This window comes from Acartia tonsa, chromosome 9 (assembly GCF_053477335.1).
Source record: "Acartia tonsa isolate MP-2025a chromosome 9, ASM5347733v1, whole genome shotgun sequence".
In the NCBI taxonomy this organism is placed as follows: domain Eukaryota; kingdom Metazoa; phylum Arthropoda; class Copepoda; order Calanoida; family Acartiidae; genus Acartia; species Acartia tonsa.
This window is the reverse complement of record NC_137268.1, coordinates 21760466-21779557: the sequence shown is the minus strand read 5'-3', so window position 1 is coordinate 21779557 and position 19092 is coordinate 21760466. Positions and strand designations below refer to the sequence as shown.

The 19092-nt window shown below is 30.2% G+C and overlaps 1 protein-coding gene across 2 annotated transcripts; it reads right to left on the bottom strand.

Annotated features, from left to right (window-relative positions):
* Positions 1 to 732: 732 nt before the first annotated feature.
* Positions 733 to 13477, bottom strand: LOC145327762 (uncharacterized). 2 transcript variants are annotated; one of them, XM_080171317.1, is made up of 17 exons: positions 13407 to 13477; positions 12763 to 12810; positions 8886 to 8974; positions 8001 to 8080; positions 7742 to 7811; positions 7600 to 7648; positions 6686 to 6761; positions 4451 to 4520; positions 3974 to 4049; positions 3479 to 3585; positions 2459 to 2519; positions 1956 to 2013; positions 1724 to 1830; positions 1430 to 1482; positions 1228 to 1305; positions 1053 to 1094; positions 733 to 921 (listed from the first exon to the last, which is right to left on the bottom strand). In XM_080171317.1, the coding sequence occupies exons 1-17, from the start codon at positions 13473 to 13475 to the stop codon at positions 858 to 860; spliced, it is 1197 nt and encodes a 398-aa protein (XP_080027443.1). In that variant the 5' UTR covers positions 13476 to 13477; the 3' UTR covers positions 733 to 857. The 2 variants fall into 2 exon arrangements, with proteins under 2 accessions (XP_080027443.1, XP_080027444.1); XM_080171318.1 differs by lacking the exons at positions 8886 to 8974; positions 12763 to 12810; positions 13407 to 13477 and adding an exon at positions 8748 to 8785.
* Positions 13478 to 19092: the final 5615 nt, after the last annotated feature.

Genomic DNA, 19092 nt, shown 5'->3' with positions numbered 1-19092 from the left:
TGTGAAAACTATTGTTGTGAACAGAAGTTCATTCTTCACCAGAGTTTCAGGATATGGCGGTACTATTGGTAATTCTTTTTATTACAAAGATGATTACAAAAAAAGAGTTATATAATAATTGGAATTCATTAGGCCATGAATCTTTCATAAAAAAATGAATAAAACCTAAATTATCATGTTTTATTTTAGGATTATTCCTTGGGTTCTCATTTATGACTATAGCTGATTTAGTTGCTTTTGTGTTTACAAAGATTAAAGCATTATTCAGATATGCTATGTGATCATATAGATATAACACTACAGGACAGGTTTTATTACTAAAATTGTTATTTTAGAAAATATTTTCATTTTAAAAACATATTTTTATTGATGTCTTAAAAATACTTAATAAATTCTGTGTGTTTAAAGTTGGCTTTAGTTAATTTGTAAATAGGATCCCTTTTAAGTTGTTCTTAACATATATACATATACATCATACATATATGTAACAAAAAGATATTGTAATCTATAATTGGATATTTAAGTATCATACAAACGTTTATTTTATTGTCAAAGTTATTAAGAAAAATAAAAAAAAATTTTGTCCCGCCTGGATGTTTTTTTGAAACATTAAAAAAGTTTATCCAATAAAAAGCCTTCTATCTTTCTATCTTTTACACAAAAATTGGGATAGAAAAAATGGTTGGCTCACAAGCAGATCTTTTAATGACAAAAGATAATTACCAAAAAAAATTAAAGAATTATTTTATTGTCTGTAAATTAAGATTTTAAAATATTAAACTTGATAATGCATACATATAATACATATAGTTAATGAGAATATTTATTTTTAATTAGTTTTCTTGATATTTGTTTAATTAATAAGTGTTGGCAGCACTAAATAAACTCATTGAATCCACATAAGCTTGCTCACTATCAGGCCTAAAAAAGAAAATGAAAAATTCAAACTTAGTAATTTGTAATTTTGGATGAACATATGTACTTAAATGAAAGTAATATAAAATATTTATATTTCTCACTTATTTCCTTAAAAATATAAAAAAAAGATTTACCTTCCAGAACAATCCCAAGCCTCTGAGTATTTAAGACCATTTCTAAAAAAATAGAAATTTAAAAATTATAAATGAATAGGTATTAGAATTGAAAATTTTTATATTAAAGAAATTGGTAATTTATCACTATGGAAGTTATGATAACACAAACAATTATCTATCTATTTTTGTTTACCTAACTGAGCAGTACCAGACCATAACACCCATAATTTTCTGTTTTACAGCAGCTGAAGCTAGCCCAGTTATTGACTCCCTACAAACAAATATAATATTCAGTATCAAAATATCAAGTTGAATTTAGAAGATGCCAAAAGGAACAACACATAGATTACTAATTACAAGTACATAATTTCTGATAAAATTAATATGATTTCTACCTATTACTAGAACCTTTGCAACCAAGCAGGATTCTTGATTTTGGTACATCGACCTAAACATTTCAAAATATTGTAATCTTGTTGTATCACAATCTAGAATTGTTTTCATTAAAAAATAATGTTCATGGAAGACGACAAATAGCATCAGTGTGTTCTGTAGAATATATTCTAATCAAAGCATTTTTTTTCTGATTGGAGTTATTAATAATTCATAGTAACTAATGTTAGAATGAACTAATATTAGGGACATTCGTTAAGTTTTTAAATTATTTTGAAAAAATATTTTTTATGTACCTTAATAGGGAATCCATCCCATTGGCTAGTACCAGAAGCATAATTCTTAACATAATTGAGAGCCTGGGTGCCCTCATAAACCATCAAGCCAATACTGTCTACAAGGCCTATTACAACAAATATTTTATTTGTCAAATAAACAATTAAATTTCGAAAGAAAAATTATTATTCAAGTAAATATGTTATGTGTATTGTAAAAATAAACTTTATATTATTTTAAAACTTTATTCACCTGTTGGGTCTCCACCTTTTCTCCAGCCTCCATTGATAACATCAATCTCAGCTTGAACCTTAAATATTTTTTTTATTGAAATGGAAGGCAGTCGTCTGGGCCAAATTAAAACACAGTTTGCGATCAAATTCAGCATAAATGTAAATTAAATGTAATATACATTACGCATGCTTGAAGCTATGCATTAGTCTGTTATATGCAGTTTTCTAGAATATACTTTAAAAATGAAGAAAGTTTACAGAATCATGAAATGAAAATGAAGTAGCGGGTTTCTTCGTAATTTCACAGTAGCTTTTCTCCTGTTTCTAGCCCCTACGGGGGACTCTAACCCTGCAGGGCCAATCTTCTAAATCCACGGGGCAATCATTAACATTTACCTAACCTAAAATAACCAATCAAAAGCTACTGTAAAAAAAACGACGAAACCCCCCTACTTAGTTTTCTTTCCATGATCTAGTTTACATATATAACCATATTAACCATGGTTACATATTTATTTTCACCTGTGGATAACCATAGGTAGGCTGGCTCACCAAAAGATCTGGATGAATGGACTTTAACTTTCTAAATTTTTCATATAATAAATAAATGAACCTTGTTATTTTTATTACAAGTACCAGTGTAATTTACAGTTTAAGGTTCCACTCCCTCCCCAATGGCGTATTTAAATACTGAATAAAAGGTTTTTCTTTAAGAACCCTTGTTGGGTTTTAAGGAGACTAGCCAATAGGCTTAATTTATCAATGAGTACTTTTATTGTTTTTAAAGCGAAGCTTTTCTATAATTAGGGTCAGTCCGTCCGTCCGTCCGTCCGTCCGTCACAAACGGATAGCTTTTTTCGTTAATTTAGGCATGTTAGAATTGTCCTATCGATTTCAAACTTTGCATGGTGATTCCTTTAGTAGTTAGGTACGATTTAGAAAGCGTAACAACTCTATAATCATAACAAGAATGTTCGTACGTCCATTTTAAACATGTTGATTTTTTTACTTTTTTAACAACAAATTTTTATGTGATCTAATCATCCGATTGATCTGATTTTTGGTATGTTGATTCCTAGGACAACAAATTTTAATGTCATAAGAAAATCAACTCCATGTCCATGTCCATAACCATAAACATTATCCTGTATCAAGCAGTTTTTCAACAAACTTACTTAAAATTTTGCTTCGATTCTTATACATTTATATTCTGATTATTCAGTTCTGTCACTATGTAAGTGTTAATGTCCGTTTGTCCTACCGTTTCTGTGCTTCGTTTTTATGGATGTTGTCATCCTTGTTTTTTTTATCAAACTAGAGGCTGCGATATTAGCCTCTAAGACAAAGAGGGTTAGGGGATAAAAGGGGATAAACTATTGGTACCCAAAGTTGTATAAAACATTATCACATTCGTTGGTTCAAAAATTATAACCACAAAAATGTTTTAAATAAAAGGGGTAACTTTGTTTATTATTATTTGGGTTGTATATAAATTTATGATGTATCTAAAATAAATGGCCTATGAGTTTATAATAAAATTACTTGACAAAGTAGAGCATGTTAGGTCCCGCCTCTTTTCTACTACCAGCACCTTCCTCTATATCCAGATCAATACCATCTATACCATACAGGTCTCTCCATTTGGCAACCTAGAAGGTAAATAGATGTGTAGGTTTTGATATATTAAAAAAAAAGATAGAGCTATCTATTTCCAAGCCATTGCCATAAATTCTATTCATAGAAGCTTCATGAAAAAATGGTCTAATGAAAATCCGTATATAATAGAAACATGATGGCTGTCTGCTTGTATGTATGTCTGTCTGTATATACCAGAGAATCTTGATAAAAGCTTAACAGATAGGCTTCTCCTTCACACTGTATCTTCTCATTGATCCAGGAAAGATTAATAACTTTTTAGCGGGAGGGTACAAACACCTTCTCACGTGAAATCACACATATAAAATAATCCAGCAAAAAAATTATATTAAAACTAAAATTAAAACCTAAAGTTCTCTAGTAGATAAATAATTACACTACCTCAACGGCCATAGCCTCAGCAGCGGGCCTGCTCTTCAACCAATTCCATGGGTTGTAGTCCAAACTGTACTGATAACTAAAAATGGTTAAAATTTCATTGAAAAATATTTGTAAATGATTAAAGCAAAAGTAAATAGAAGATGATTAGTTGAATTTAATTTTTTTCATTGTCTTATCCCTTTGGATCCCTGGGATATTTACCCTTTAACTTACACCATTGGACCCCCTAATTTGAATCATTGTATTTAAATATTGTAATAGTTATTTCTTTCATCGTATTATAAACGGCTTTCCGCGGATATAGAATGTACAATTATAAGATTAAAACCAGTTTTTTAGGCCCCCAGTTGCCGAAGACACAGGCTTAAAAAAACTGGTTTTAATCTTATGATTGTACATGCTAGACATAGTTTTTTCGTATTGATGAGAACCGGTTCCTATCCACCGGATTCGAATGAATACGAGAAAATGTGTTACCCTCCAATAGCAAAGATGACAAGAGTATCTTTGGGAACTGCACCTTCAACATCCTTTCCGCGGGTAGCAGCTGAAATAATTTTATGAATTAAGTATAAATATTTTTCTCTTATATTCATTCGAATCCGGTGGATAGGAACCGGTTCTCATCCATACGAAAAAACTATGTCTAGCATCGTATTATATCCAGCTTTCTACGAATATAAAAATGTACAATCATAAGATTAAAACCAGTTATTTTTAGCCCGTGCCTTTGGCACCTCGGGGCTAAAAAACTGGTTTTAATCTTATAATTGTACATTCCATATCCGCGGAAAGCCGTTTATAATACGATGAAAGAAATAACTATCCTAAAATTTTATCTTTTTATCAAAAAATTCTGATATATATTTGCACCCCTGCATGGAGCATTTTATTCATGGTAAATAACATGTAAACAAGTTCGGCTAGTTCTGCCTTTAAGTGTTCTGTCGGTCATATTAGCGGTGATAACAATTTAATCACTGTAATAAAATGAAACAATACATTCCGTTATTTTATTGTGTCCAAAATTTCCTATTCAAATATATATGTACTAGCGGCTTCGCCCCTAGCCTCTAGGGGCTTTGCCCCAAGAGGTGATAAAAAAAATTAATATTTATTGTTTTTAGTGAGAGAATGTTGCTATTCTTTCATTCAAAATAAATGCTGGAATAAAAAATATTTTTTAACAAAGGACCTAGGAAATCTTCAGCAAATAAAAAAAAATTAAAAAAAAATGGGGGGGGGATTTTTTTGTTTTTGGGGGGGTTGGGGGTGTCCCACCCCCAAAGAAAATAGCTTAAAACCACCACAGGACCAATAGGTATATACCCTGAAGAGTAGAATCCGATCGGTTCAGTGGTTACCGAGAACATAAGCTTCAGACGGACGGACGGACAGACGGACGGACGGACGGACAGACATCATTCTACTTTGTATTATAGATATATATTTCATTACAAATATACCTACATATTCTACAATAAAAAAATTACAACACCAACAAAACAAACAATTAAAACTGGGCTAAGTATTCCCATTAATTCTGAGTTTAATGAACTTTTGTAAAACCTTTACTTTGTACTTTACTTTCATAGACAGATACAAGTGTTTTCAAAAGTTTTATACAATTGATAGAATCAACAGGTGACAAATATCACAGGAATTTTATTTTATTGCAGGGCAGATATTTGTAGAAGTATAATTTGACATTACTTTAAATTCTATAATAAATAAATAAACTTAACTTAATATGAAATAATCTTATTTAATTTATTCCTAAATTAAATTGATTTTTAAATTTATTGAAATCTTTTTAACATAATTTTAATTAAATAATCTCTCTCACTCTCTTTCCCTTATTTATTTACAGCTCTAAATTCTATTTCAAGCTAACCGCAAAAATTTGCAATAAAATGATCAAATATTAACAATTGAGTATGTTTAGAAACCTAAAAATTGCAATATTGTGAAACATATTTTTTCAGTCAACATATTGCAGAGTTTTAATCAAATTGATAAATAGATTATCAACACAAGAAAGTTAGAGGATCAAAGTGCAAGATAATTTTATTTAGTAACATAATGAACATGCACTAAAAAGATCAAGCAAACCCTAAGCCTTCAATGTAAATTAGTTCAAATCAACCTGTTTTAAAGAGCCCTATGAAGAGAAAATGACTTAAGGATTTTTAAAAGACCTTGCCCCCCCCCCCCAAAAAAAAACAAAAAAAGCAGCAGATGATAAAATAAAAGAATTATAATTGAGTTTTCCGGAAAGCCTTCTGTTTGCCATTAAAAGTTTTAGACTAATTATAAAACAACTTCCCTGACATACAAAGCATAGGAGTTAAGAAACAAATATAAATATTTAATCTATAATACATATAAGTAGAATGATGTATGTCCGTCTGTCCGTCCCTCCATCCGTCTGTAACCACTGATTCAAATATACCTACTAGTCCTGTGGTGGTTTTAGGCTATTTTCTTGGGGGGGGGGGGACACCCCCAAACCCCAAGAAAACTTTAATTATGAAAAAAAAATAATTTTTATTGTCAAAGAATCATGAAAAAAATAAAATAAAACTATAAGATAAAATGTATGTATTTTTGGTTTAATTTCATTTTTTTTTCTGTTGAAATGTCTTTTAAAGCAAACAATGTTCCTTTAACAAATGAATGTTCATCTGTAGCTATATAATTCAAAATATTTACCTAAACGCTTGAAGGACCTTGGCACCTCCATGGTTTCAGGATTTATAAATGTAAAAAACAGAACATTAGCTCCTTCCTAAATAAAATGTTAAGAAAAGCTTTAAAGTTTAAGATTGATTTGATAAAAAGTAAGATTCACAAGAATGATTAAGCCAAAACCACAAGTAATCTAACAATCCTTCATTTTCAACAAATTTTGTGTTTTTTATATGCATATGATAAATAAAATTAAAAGTTTTAAGAATATTTGTAGTCAGGGTCACAGCTATCAATAAGTCAACATTAGTAGCATTGCATTGTTTTAAACTTTACTATGATGACCTAAAAACACAAACTATTAAATATAAATAAAACTAAAGACTTTCTTAAATCCTCTATTTGCAAAGCCATACATTTTTGTATAAACGGACGAATTTCTTATAAGTATTATAATTGTAGGTAAATATTTGATTATCAATGTTTTATATATACTAGTAGTGGCACATTTTATAATGTAACTGGATTATAGCAGATTTTGTTTAAATTGGAAATCAATACAAAAAAGTAAAGAAATAAATATAATAATTAATTTTTAACAATGGTAACTTTTGGACTAGTAAGATTGATTATATCATGATTAGTTGGTTCAAAGAAGTTTAAACCATTTTAGCAATGATTTACAATAGGGGCAAATTGTTTATCATTATTTGTACATCAAACTATCGTCCATTATTCATCTATCATATGAGATCCAAAACTAAATTTATAGATTGTCTTTAATTTCTATAAAGTTTTAATGAAGTGAAAACCAAAGAGTGAGGGGATAAAGAAATGTAAATAATAGACCCAAATAAATACTTTCATTAATCATAATAAGGAGGGAGGATTAAAAGATTATCCATTCCCTTATTTCTGAATGCCTGATGGAAACAAACCTGTTGATATTTGTGAAGTTTTGGTTCCCAATCAGAATTAGTTCCATACCTAAAATTAGAATTAAAATCAATGGTTATTGACTGAAATCTTTTTTTTTCACAAAGAACTATAAGATAAATGTTGTATGATTAAAAAGCTTACCCAGGTTCAGTATCATCAGCCAAAAGAATATACATTCCCATCACATGTTTGGGGAATCCGTTGTATGGACCTGAAATATCAGTTGTTTTTAGGCTACACCATAAGAATGACTAGGTTTCTAAATTGTAATAAACATGAATGCTTTGTCTCCAAAAACTAAGAATTGAATCTAACACCAATTATAAATTCTACTAAATTCCAATTTGTTCTTTTGTCCAGAAAAAAATGGATTATATGACCCACCAGGATTAAATATTACCTTTCTTGTAGGTGAGCTTGCTCTCATCAAAGAATGTGACTTTTTGAGTTGATAATTTTGGTGCAGTCACTTTGTTTCTACTAAAAATATAATATTGTTTAGTAAATTTACCATTACTATAGCTTCAAAAGTCTTGTATATTTATTATCTTTTATGATATAAGTTCAAGCATCCCTTAAATTAGTCCTTCTTGTTAAACATAATGTATTTGTAGTCTGAGGGACGGTCTGTAGAGAAGCATCGCTACGTGTATAACATGGTTGTCCTTGTTATTTTCGTAGGTTGACCGCTAATTGTTGTTGACCGTACAGCTGGGGACAATGGACACAGCTATCTATAGAAAGCCATAAATACCAGGCATGGTCAGTTTCATCCCTCACCCATCTACCATCTGTAGATGGCCAATGCACCTCCCCCTTTACACCTTTGAAGGTTCAAAGCACCGTGCTACATATTCCTCAAGTTAAAAACTATGCAAATTAATCTTACTTGTGTTGTAGAGATAGGATATTTTCCTCAGGTCTACTCTATCCCTCATATTAATCTTACTTGTGTTGTAGAGACATGATATATTCCTCAGGTCTACTCTGTAACTATCCCTCAAATTAATCTTACTTGTGTTGTAGAGACATGATATATTCCTCAGGTCTACTCTGTAACTATCCCTCAAATTGATCTTACTTGTGTTGTAGAGACATGATATATTCCTCAGGTCTACTCTGCAACTATCCCTCAAATTGATCTTACTTGTGTTGTTGTAGAGACATGATATATTCCTCAGGTCTACTCTGCAACTATCCCTCAAATTGATCTTACTTGTGTTGTTGTAGAGACATGATTTATTCCTCAGGTCTACTCTGCAACTATCCCTCAAATTGATCTTACTTGTGTTGTTGTAGAGACATGATATATTCCTCAGGTCTACTTTGAAGCCATCCCTCAAATTCTCTTTCTTCAACCTGGTTTTCTGACTCCTTGCATGTCAAGGCTCAATAATATGTTTGATAAGTGGTGATAGTTATAAAAATGTACATTAATAACCCACACCTTTCTTTGAAGGGAAACAAAGTTAAAACTAATTGAGCTAAATGAATTTTAGAGACCATTTTGGAAAGCTCTTTGAAGAGACTTTGATTATAGATTACTGACAGAGTTGTTTGATTTACATTTTTAGACATTGCAAATGAAAATTGAGAAAAGAGTGAGGTTTGTATTAGGCTATTTATTGTAGTTTGACCTGAAATCTTTAAATGTTCATATCTCGCAAGAAGGAGCGGATAGGATTTTTGGAACTGATTCTAATTCCCACAATTCCCCCAATTGTCTAAATGTATTGGTTATTTTTTCAATCTGAAGTTCAGTTATGTAGAGTTTGAACCCTATATAAATCTGGCTTGATTATCATTTATTATAACATATTCTTTAGCGAAATTTATTTTCAAGACATTCTTAATTTTCAACCAAAACCTTGAGCTTATGTTTTGGCTTTTAATTTTTTGGTTTTGCTGTTTTGCATGTTCTCATCCTTGTTTATTTGCATTTGTTTAAATCCTAATTACATATATATGACGGGGTAAGTGTAAATTAAATGAAGCGTAATATTAAATATAAATTATAATGATTGATAATATATTTGCATTGTAAATTTACAGATAAAGGAATAGTCAGTTTGTTAATTTAAGTAAGTCTATATTAGCGGTTCCCTAAATGCGCCTAGTATTTCACAAAAGAACTTACAACCCCCTCCCTTGTTTTAAGATAATTGGAAATAAGAGGTCTAGTTTCTCGTGTGTTTGTGTTTTACTTTAGGTTTACTTTAGGTTAGGTCATAGAAGGGTTACGCATATATACAGAATTAAACTACCCCCTAGAGGATAGGGGAAAAACAACTATTCCTTATACTAAAGTAACAGGATGTTTGTCTGTGTGTCTGTCTGTACCGAAGGATCTCGCTAACCGCTGAACCGATCGGGTTCTCCTTAACAGGGTAGCTTCTCACAAGTCCCGTGAAGGTTTATAACTATTTTCTTGGGGGGTAGGACACCCCCAACCCCCCCAAAAATGAAAAATTCCCCCCCAAAAAAATGAAAAAAAATTCCACCCCCCAAATATTTTTTAATTTTTTTCTTTTAAAATCTAAAATAAGAAATTGGGTTATCCTCAAGTGCCCCTAGAGGCCTCTAGGGGCGTAGCCGCTAGTGATATTATATAGTAGTGTCCAAAAGAATGAAACTAAATTGTTTTAATACAACATTATTACTCAGTTTTGCTGCTATGCTTTTTTAAAATCCTTTTATTACTAAAATGTAACAGTTACATATTAATATAGATATAACATAATAAAACCAGACACCGATGAGCGATTATCATAAATATAAATTGCTACTGAGAGTCAAAATTTTTCAGGGATAGGACAATTGCCTGTTGATTATGCATCCTGTATGTTCTTCTATGAGAAATCATTGGCTTTTTGAGAGGTGGTAAGAGTTAAAGATAAAAAGACACAACTATCAAGATGCTACGATTAAAACATTGTGTCAGATCTTTATAACTTATAAGAATCACTTATTTAAGAATATGAAATAATATCATGTACAACTTAATACAAAAATAATTTCCAACTTTCATATTTCAACGCTACTTTTAAATATTTTACTCTAGGTTTATATATTTTGAACAATCAATTTTTATTCCCATAAAATTATATGGAATTGAATTTTGTTTCAACAGTACTAATTATTATATAATATAAAATTTCTGAATTTTTTTTTGCAAATTTTTTTAAATCTTCCAAAAAAATTATTTCAATTATAAATGGTTAAACTAAAATTAGTCTAATAATAACGAAATCTTAGATGATTTCTGATGTAAGCTTATATATGAGCTTAGTACATTAGTCTTATTGTCTGTTTATAATGTGCTTTCAAATTCAATTTAAAAAAGCATTAAATTTCCTACTGCTTCTATGACTATGCTAGGTGCGTGCCATTAAAAGTCTGAATTTTTTAGTAATATATACTTTACTATATATTATTCTCAGAGTAACAGAGAAGCTTCGCTAACTAAAAGTCAAATGTCAAAATCATGATTTTAAAAACTTTTATCTATCATCAAAAGAAACTACAAATAGAAATAGGGTGCGGTATTGTTGCTTTTGTTTGAAATAATATTTTTAGATTTTGAGAAAATGTATATCTAATTGATTACAATTTGATAGACATAATTTCAAATAAGAACTCTTATTTTTTGCCTTTTGGTATTTATTAGTGTATTGCGATGTGCGAAAGTGAAGGAACGTATGGATATAAAACATACGTGGATATTATGACAGGGGAAAAGTTGTTGTTAACAAGGAACTCATTTAGTTCATCCATTAGGAGGGGAGGGGATGGGTTTAAAGGGGTGGATGAGGGTATCGTTATTTTAGCCCGCTGCGAGTTTCACTTTATTAAAGAACAAGCTGATGTAACATCCATGTAATAATATATCCAATGATACACGTCCTGAGGAATATCATAATATGAAAAGACTAGAAAAAGTTCTAGATCCTAAAAAAAAATTTGCTTTCTGTAGAATAAAATTATTGGTTGAAACGTCTATGCACCATGAGGTTGAAACTAAACAATCAAAATTTAATAAAAGTACCCAAAGTTTTTCAATCGACAAATAAGAAAACTTATCAAACTTTGGGTACTTAAACAATGTAATAAACAGTATAATATCCCCTATCTGTCTGAATATTCCTAGATGTGAGAAGTTACATACCGTGACAAACAATATATGCAAACATCATCAAAATTTGTTCATTTCAAAACTGCAGTCAAAGAAAAGTATCACAGAAGCTTTTTTGTGCCTATAAAAATGACGGCATTCTGGCCTACCAATGGCCAATTAAAATGTATACTGGCCTGCCATGTGTATTGGCCTAGCATTGGTCATTTGTATTGTATGGCGTCATTTTTTAGGCTCTTTAAACAGTTAGGGAGTTGAATCCATTTTTATAGAAGCAGAAATATAATCTATGATTATGGTTTGGACCCTCTAAAACTGTAATCTACCTTTCCACTTTCCCCTCTCTTGGTGAAGATATCTTCAAAGCCGATACGATTTTTGAAATGTAAGATTCTACTTTCCCCTCTCTTGGTGAAGATATCTTCAACGCCGATACGATTTTTGAAATGTAAGATTCCACTTTCCCCTCTCTTAATGAAGATATCTTCAACGCCGATACGATTTTTGAAATTTAAGATTCCACTTTTGCCTCTCTTGGTGAAGATATCTTCAACAAGAGAGACAAAAGTGGAATCTTATATTTCAAAAATCGTATCAGCGTTGAAGATATCTTCACCAAGAGAGGGGAAAGTGGAAAGGTAGATTACAGTTTTAGAGGGTCCAAACCATAATCATAGATTATATTTCTGCTTCTATAAAAATGGATTCAACTCCCTAACTGTTAAATATTATTTGTACTTGTTATATATTTTTTATTTACCACATACTCCTTTTATGTCAAATAATAAGTTGTGTGTGTCTGCTAAGATCTCAAAAACGGTTGGACAATCGTTTTGTAGTTTTTAGAGAGGTTCATTATTAGATCCAGGGCATATTTTAAGCTGTATGGGGGGGATAAAGCCCAAGAAAAACTTACCCTATACAAAAACCGTCCCCTCCCACTCCAAATTTTAAGGTAGTTATAATATTTGATTAGTCAAAGTTTGTATAGACATTTGGCTGCAGCTACTTCATATTATTATGATCCTGCCTCTCTATAGCTGTGCATTCCCTGGTTCGTTATCACTCCAAAACTTGACTAAAAAGAAAAAAAATACAATTAAAATCTCAAGAGATAAATTGATAACCATTAACAATGATGATGAACAAAGTTACCACTTTTTGTAGATTAAAATTAATGCTTGAAAAGTTTGGTCACTACAAAAGTCAACCAAATAATCTATATTTGATAATGTACCAAAAGGTTTTGAGCCAACGAAGATTTTTTAAAAAATTTGTTAACTGCAGTGTAATTAACAGTCCAATTTTCCCTCCCTATTTTATTTTCAAGAAAAAAATTATATTGGAACTTCTTGACCTAGGAATCATTATTCTAAAAAACAATGATGAATAAGGTTATCAGATCATACAAAAAGTTGTTGTCAAAAAGCTAAAAATCAACATGTTTTCAAATTGACCTATGGACTTTCTGGAAATTTAACGATTTTAGAGTTTTTACGCTTTCTGAATTGTACCTTATTGTTATACAAATCATCATGCAAAGTTTGAAATCGAAAAGACAATTCTAACACGTATAAATTAACAAAAAGAGCTATCTGTTATGGACGTATGGACCGACTCTAATTATAGAAAAAGCTTCCCTTTTAAAAATTACTAAGAATTGTAAACTATTACCTGAAAACAGAAGAATAGGCAAAGAAATTTTAAAAATGCTTTTGGTTCATCCATGACTAGCAACCGCATTTTTATCTGGAAAAAAATATTAAAATGTAAAATAGCATCCTTGTTATCTAATGATTACTTTATCAACAGTTTTGAAAAAATGTTTTACAAATAAAACAAAAGACATTTTAACAAATTTTTCTTTAGAATGTTTTTGTTTTAATCACGAGAGATATTTAAACTTTCTTTGTCCATAATTTATTGTCCAGTGCAAATATTTTATCAGCACATTTTTTATATAAAAGTTATTTTTTTAATAAACAAGGATGGCAACATCCATAATCGTGAATGAATATAACAGTTATAGAGTGACATCACTTAGAAAACATAATATTTTTTTCTAGAAGGACTTCAAAATCCATTAGAACCGGTTATCTGTCATACTGAATAGTCATGTATAGCATCGTATTACAAACAATTGTCTACAAATATTCAAATAAAAATCACAACGCTGTCTATAATACGATGTTATGAATAACTATTAAAGCAATGAAAAATCTCACTGTATTTTTCGAGCAAAATTCTTAAAATAAAGTAGAAAACACTTTTGTAAGAATTAAATACAAAGGTGATATATATTGTGTCTACTTCTCTTAGGAGTCACACATAAAGATAATAGGATAATATTATTCATATCTAAAGTTGTTATAAAATAACTTTAAAACCATCACACTAGAAACAGATGTAGGGACTTTCTGGTATTGTATCTCTTGAGTTCAACCATCTACAAATTATATCAACTTTATTATTATAATGTAACAATCAAACTTTTGAAACTAATTGCATTAACTTTAATTTTATTAAGTAAAAAAAAAGAAAATACAATCCCTATAAAATAACACCAAATTAAGGTCTATAGTATAAATGATTTAAATTTAAACATCAACATCTTATTTAGAAAAATTTACATAATTTCTATTCACTTTCATTTTTATGGTTCAATGATATAAGTGAGAATTAGTTAGAGTAACAATTGAACTTTATCCATCCTTGTACTTATAATGTAAGAGGCTGTATGTGTGTGTTTTTGTGGGATTTAGTATGTGTATTAAGTAAAGTATGTCCAATAAAATCAAGTAAACTGAAGGTCTATTTATACCCTTATACCCCATACCCCCCCCCAAAAAAAAAAAGTTTTGGTTACTTGGAGGTTTTAGGCTTTTTGGGCAAGAGGAAGAGCGTATAATTTTAAATTAATATCCTAAAAGTTCTTGTATGGTGTAAGGTTCTTTCAGCTATCCCAATAGAGGGTAAAAAAAACTCCTTTTGTCAGAAATTGCATCTGAAAACCTTTTATATGTTCCTAAAAGGGTTTGGAATAACGCAGAAAAACTACACAGAATGAATGAAAAGTAAATGATAGACATAAATTTGCATATTCAATTCAGACAAAAGTAAAAAGTAAAAAACACCTATCAGATAACCAAAGCAAATAGGGGCACTTTTAATCTTCTTATAGGCGCATCTTTATTACTCTAATTAATATCTATTAGTGAAATTGAAGTACTTTCAAATTAATTTCCAGTTAAATCATGTTAAGTTAATTTAAATTTCACCTTCTGACATATTTTTATGTCTGTTATTGATTAAATTATTTAAAAGCATGGCACGACAGCTGATTATAGCGGCCGTTAATCATAAAACACGATTTACCAGAAACAAACAGCATCTTTAGCCTGAACTGCTGCAGATTAAACATAAAAAGCGTGGCTTTGCTAGCAGCTGATATCGATAGATTAGATGGTATTTTAGCAACTCAACTAAAATTTTTCTTGAAGCAGCAAAGTTATGATAAATAAAATAGTTTTTGATCTACAATTATTTATAAGTAACATATCGTAAAAATCATTAAAAGCATTAACTCCTTTGTCATAAATTAAAAATAACCCTTAAAATAAAATTTTTGTATCATTGGTATAGAAAAAAACTAGCCTAAATCTTGAATGAAAATCAACAAGTGCTATTGTAGAGCATCTACGGTTACAAATAATTAAATAATGAAATGCTTGTATGTATATGTGAATTACAAGATAAACAAAATCCCCATTTTGGTTATACATATTACCCATAACCATATGTAGGAAGCAAAAAAAACATGTATGTATTTACAAACATAGATTCATATATTATAAATGCAATTTATTAAAATATTAGGTCTAAGGTTTAAACTATATAATTTCACTTTATCTTAATTAAACACCAAAAGTGCATTTTTATTATAATCACATGATTTTTTTGTTAAAAAAAACATAGGACCAGAATATAGACAAAAAAACCTTAGTTTTCAAGCATCGACCTTTCAAATGTCACCTAGACACTGAAGCTAAAAAGCAATTTTTTAACTCTCCCACTGACAACAACCCTCTCTTTATCTCCCTCACTTACTTATCTCCCTCGCATTAATCTATCTCTCTCTCTCTCTCTCTCTCTCTTGACATACAACAACTACCTATCTTCTTCTCCCTTGGTAGAAAAAAATGTTCAAACAATGTCATGAACATTATTTTTTTTTTAAATTTCAATAGGTTTAATGTCTGAAGGAGCTTTGTAGTTTAAAATCTTTAAAATTGTTTCAAAAAGACCCCACAATTTTTTTTACAGAATAATTATTTTGATTGTGGGGTATATATTTTAGCTGAATTGAGTGACAACCTTCCAAAGTGCGCGTATTATGCTTACAATTATCCCCCCCCCCCCCTTCCTCTTGCACAACATTCCCTCACCTCTCTCCGCCGTTGCAATAACCAACCGCTTTAAACAACTTCAAACCAACCGCCTGGTTACAACATCAAAGTGTGTACACAAACTGACAAAAAAAATGTATAATCTTATCTAACAATAATTTTATAGTTATATTTTTTTCTTTTTTTATACTTGTGAATTCAAGTTATTTAGTTATAATAAGAATTTCTCAGCTATTATAAATGTATTTTTTGTGTAAATTCTTTTTAGTATCTTTGCTTTTTCATATTATTGCCAGTCAGGCTACTTTTTATAATTTTTATTTTCTAGTTATCAGTAAGTTTAACTTAAGTGAATGAACACTTATATAGGCATCCCAAGTCGTCTTTTTAGATATGCTCTACGTTTAACCATAGAGTATAATGAAAAAGAGGTCATTTTCAATAAGTTTATCACGTATTTTACAATAATACAAAGTGAGGATGAAATCATCTAATAATTATATCATATTAGTGTTAGGGTCTCACATAGTCTATAAAGTTTTTTAACTACAAATTCTGTTCAATTCATAAAAAAGAAAGAAGTATCCGATCTTTTTAAAACTTTACTTACAAAGTTAATTAAGAGTCTTACCAAGTTATTTTAATTTATTGCGGGTCTGTCTGTCTGTTTGTTTGTTAGTACCAAAAGATCTCGGTAACCACTGAACTGATATGATTATCCTTTACAGTGACGCTTCATATAGGTCCAAGGAAAGTATATAACTATTACTTTTTCTTTTTAAAATTAAATTAAAAAGGGATGGATAGACTCCCCCTCCCCCCCCCATCTTAAATGCCACTATAGGCTTCAAGGGGGCGTACCGCTGGTATAAAATTAAAGTAAGACATCCACTCTTTTATTGTTTACTCTGTGTGCCTCAAATGACACCACTTAGAAGATGTTATGACACTCCCTTGCTTTTAAATTGCATATATTACGCTCTCTACTTCCCCTCACCTTTAAAAGAAGCTATTTTTTTGGAGCGAGCTTATCTATGACTATATTCATACGTTACTCCTAAATAGACCAGTACAAACCTATACGGAATGATACATATGACACACACTATGGCTACACACACACACACATATACTATTTTTTCTGTTTTTTTGTTACTATTGGCTTCACGCCTAGCCTAAAAAACGCTCATATCAATATCAATATAATCAATATAAGTTAAAAAAAACACGAATGAAAAAATCCATGTACAAAGCGAAGCTTAACATATCAGATATACTAAGATTATCAAATGTAAACGAACGGACAATCAAAGTGACGGACGAACAGAAATACATCCTTCTATTTTGTAGTACAGATTAAATTGTATAACAACTCTAAAATATTATTTATAGAATTAATATCCTTACAAATTGACCTACAATATATAAAAAGAAGCTAGTTATATAGTAGCTGCGCTGCTACCGTCTATATTTAAAAGCAATGTTTGAAAACGATAGTACCTCTGCTTATAAGGAAAGTTAATTGAAAGGCTATTTTTTTTCTTTTTGGCAATTTCTTGAAAAATCAAAAATCTGTAAATATAAAGAACATACATACATATATAGGCAGACAAACAAACTGTTGATTTATTATTTATGATAGTCTTTACAGCTCTAGGGTCAAAATGTTCACAGTTCAATTATTAGAATTAAAATAAGTAAGTAGAGAAATAAATGGTTTAAGCTTGTAATTAAGGCTAATAAGACATGTCAACAAAGACAAATAATATGAAAATGGCAATGTATGAGAATAATTTACACAGTGGTGGAATAGGCCTCTTAAAAAATGGCATAAATCCAGCATTAACCAATACGAAACTTGCATGGAATTTGTTCTGATGGAACTAGCCGTTTACGAACAATTACAGGACAAACACACATACATCCAAGTACTTTAGTAAGTACATGCATATATATACAATGTAATGTTGTGATGTAGGCAACAAAAATAATTTAATACATCACGCAACCTTTTCTCATGTTATTATTTTTATACAAGACTGAATAATAAATAGTATTAAAATGCAATAAAACAGGCATATTTAAAGAGTAGCAGTGCTAATAATATTGTACAATATATGGTTAGAGTCAATTTAGAATCATAATTTAGTAATCATTGAACCCTTCTGAGTAATTAATTATTAATAGTTGCTCACCTCAATATGTAATTGTTCAATTTCTCTTAATGTTCGTTTGACACTTTTTAGCGGCAGAGTAATTAATCTGGGATCTAAAGGGATATGACAATGGCTGATAAATTTATGTATATCTCCAATATTGATACACAAAATTACCCCTTCAGTAAATTTCAATTTATGATTGAAACGTTTGGACACTCAATTAAATGAACCAACAAATCAAAATTCGATCATGCATAATACCCAACGTTGTTAAACCAACAAATAAGAAACGTCATTATATTACGTTACTTTGGGGACTAATGTAATAAACAGCCCAATGTCCCCTCCCTCACTCGCAATTAATCCATTTCTACAAATGTCGTTACCCATCCTTCTTCCAATAAGCAATTTCCGATATACTAGCTTTTACGACGTACTGAGAGACATCCCATAACTTTAATATTGAGCATTGATTGACATACAATCTGCAATCTATACTTATCATTGCTTATTGCCATTTTTTAAAATCATTTCCAGTTTGGCTTCAAAACCAATTAATATCTGCTGGATTAGAACCGATTCTTAGCCTTACTGAAATATCATGTATAGTAGCGTATTACAGACAATTTTCCACAAATATTAAAATAAAAATCATAAAATTAATAACGGTTTGTTAGTACGGGACTTCGGCCCCTCGTGGCTACCAAAACTAGTTTTAATCTTATGTTTTTTGTATCCGCGGAAAGATGTCTATAATACGATGCAATAAATAACTATTATTGTATATTTAGTAAA

Coding starts and splice junctions, on each gene's coding strand:
- LOC145327762 (XM_080171317.1), bottom strand. CDS start 13,475: ATGCGGTTGCTAGTCATGGATGAACCAAAAGCATTTTTAAAATTTCTT. Junction 4,521..6,685: donor AAGGTCCTTCAAGCGTTTAG/GTAAATATTTTG, acceptor AAATTATTTCAG/CTGCTACCCGCGGAAAGGAT. Junction 1,483..1,723: donor GGGATGGATTCCCTATTAAG/GTACATAAAAAA, acceptor TGAAATGTTTAG/GTCGATGTACCAAAATCAAG.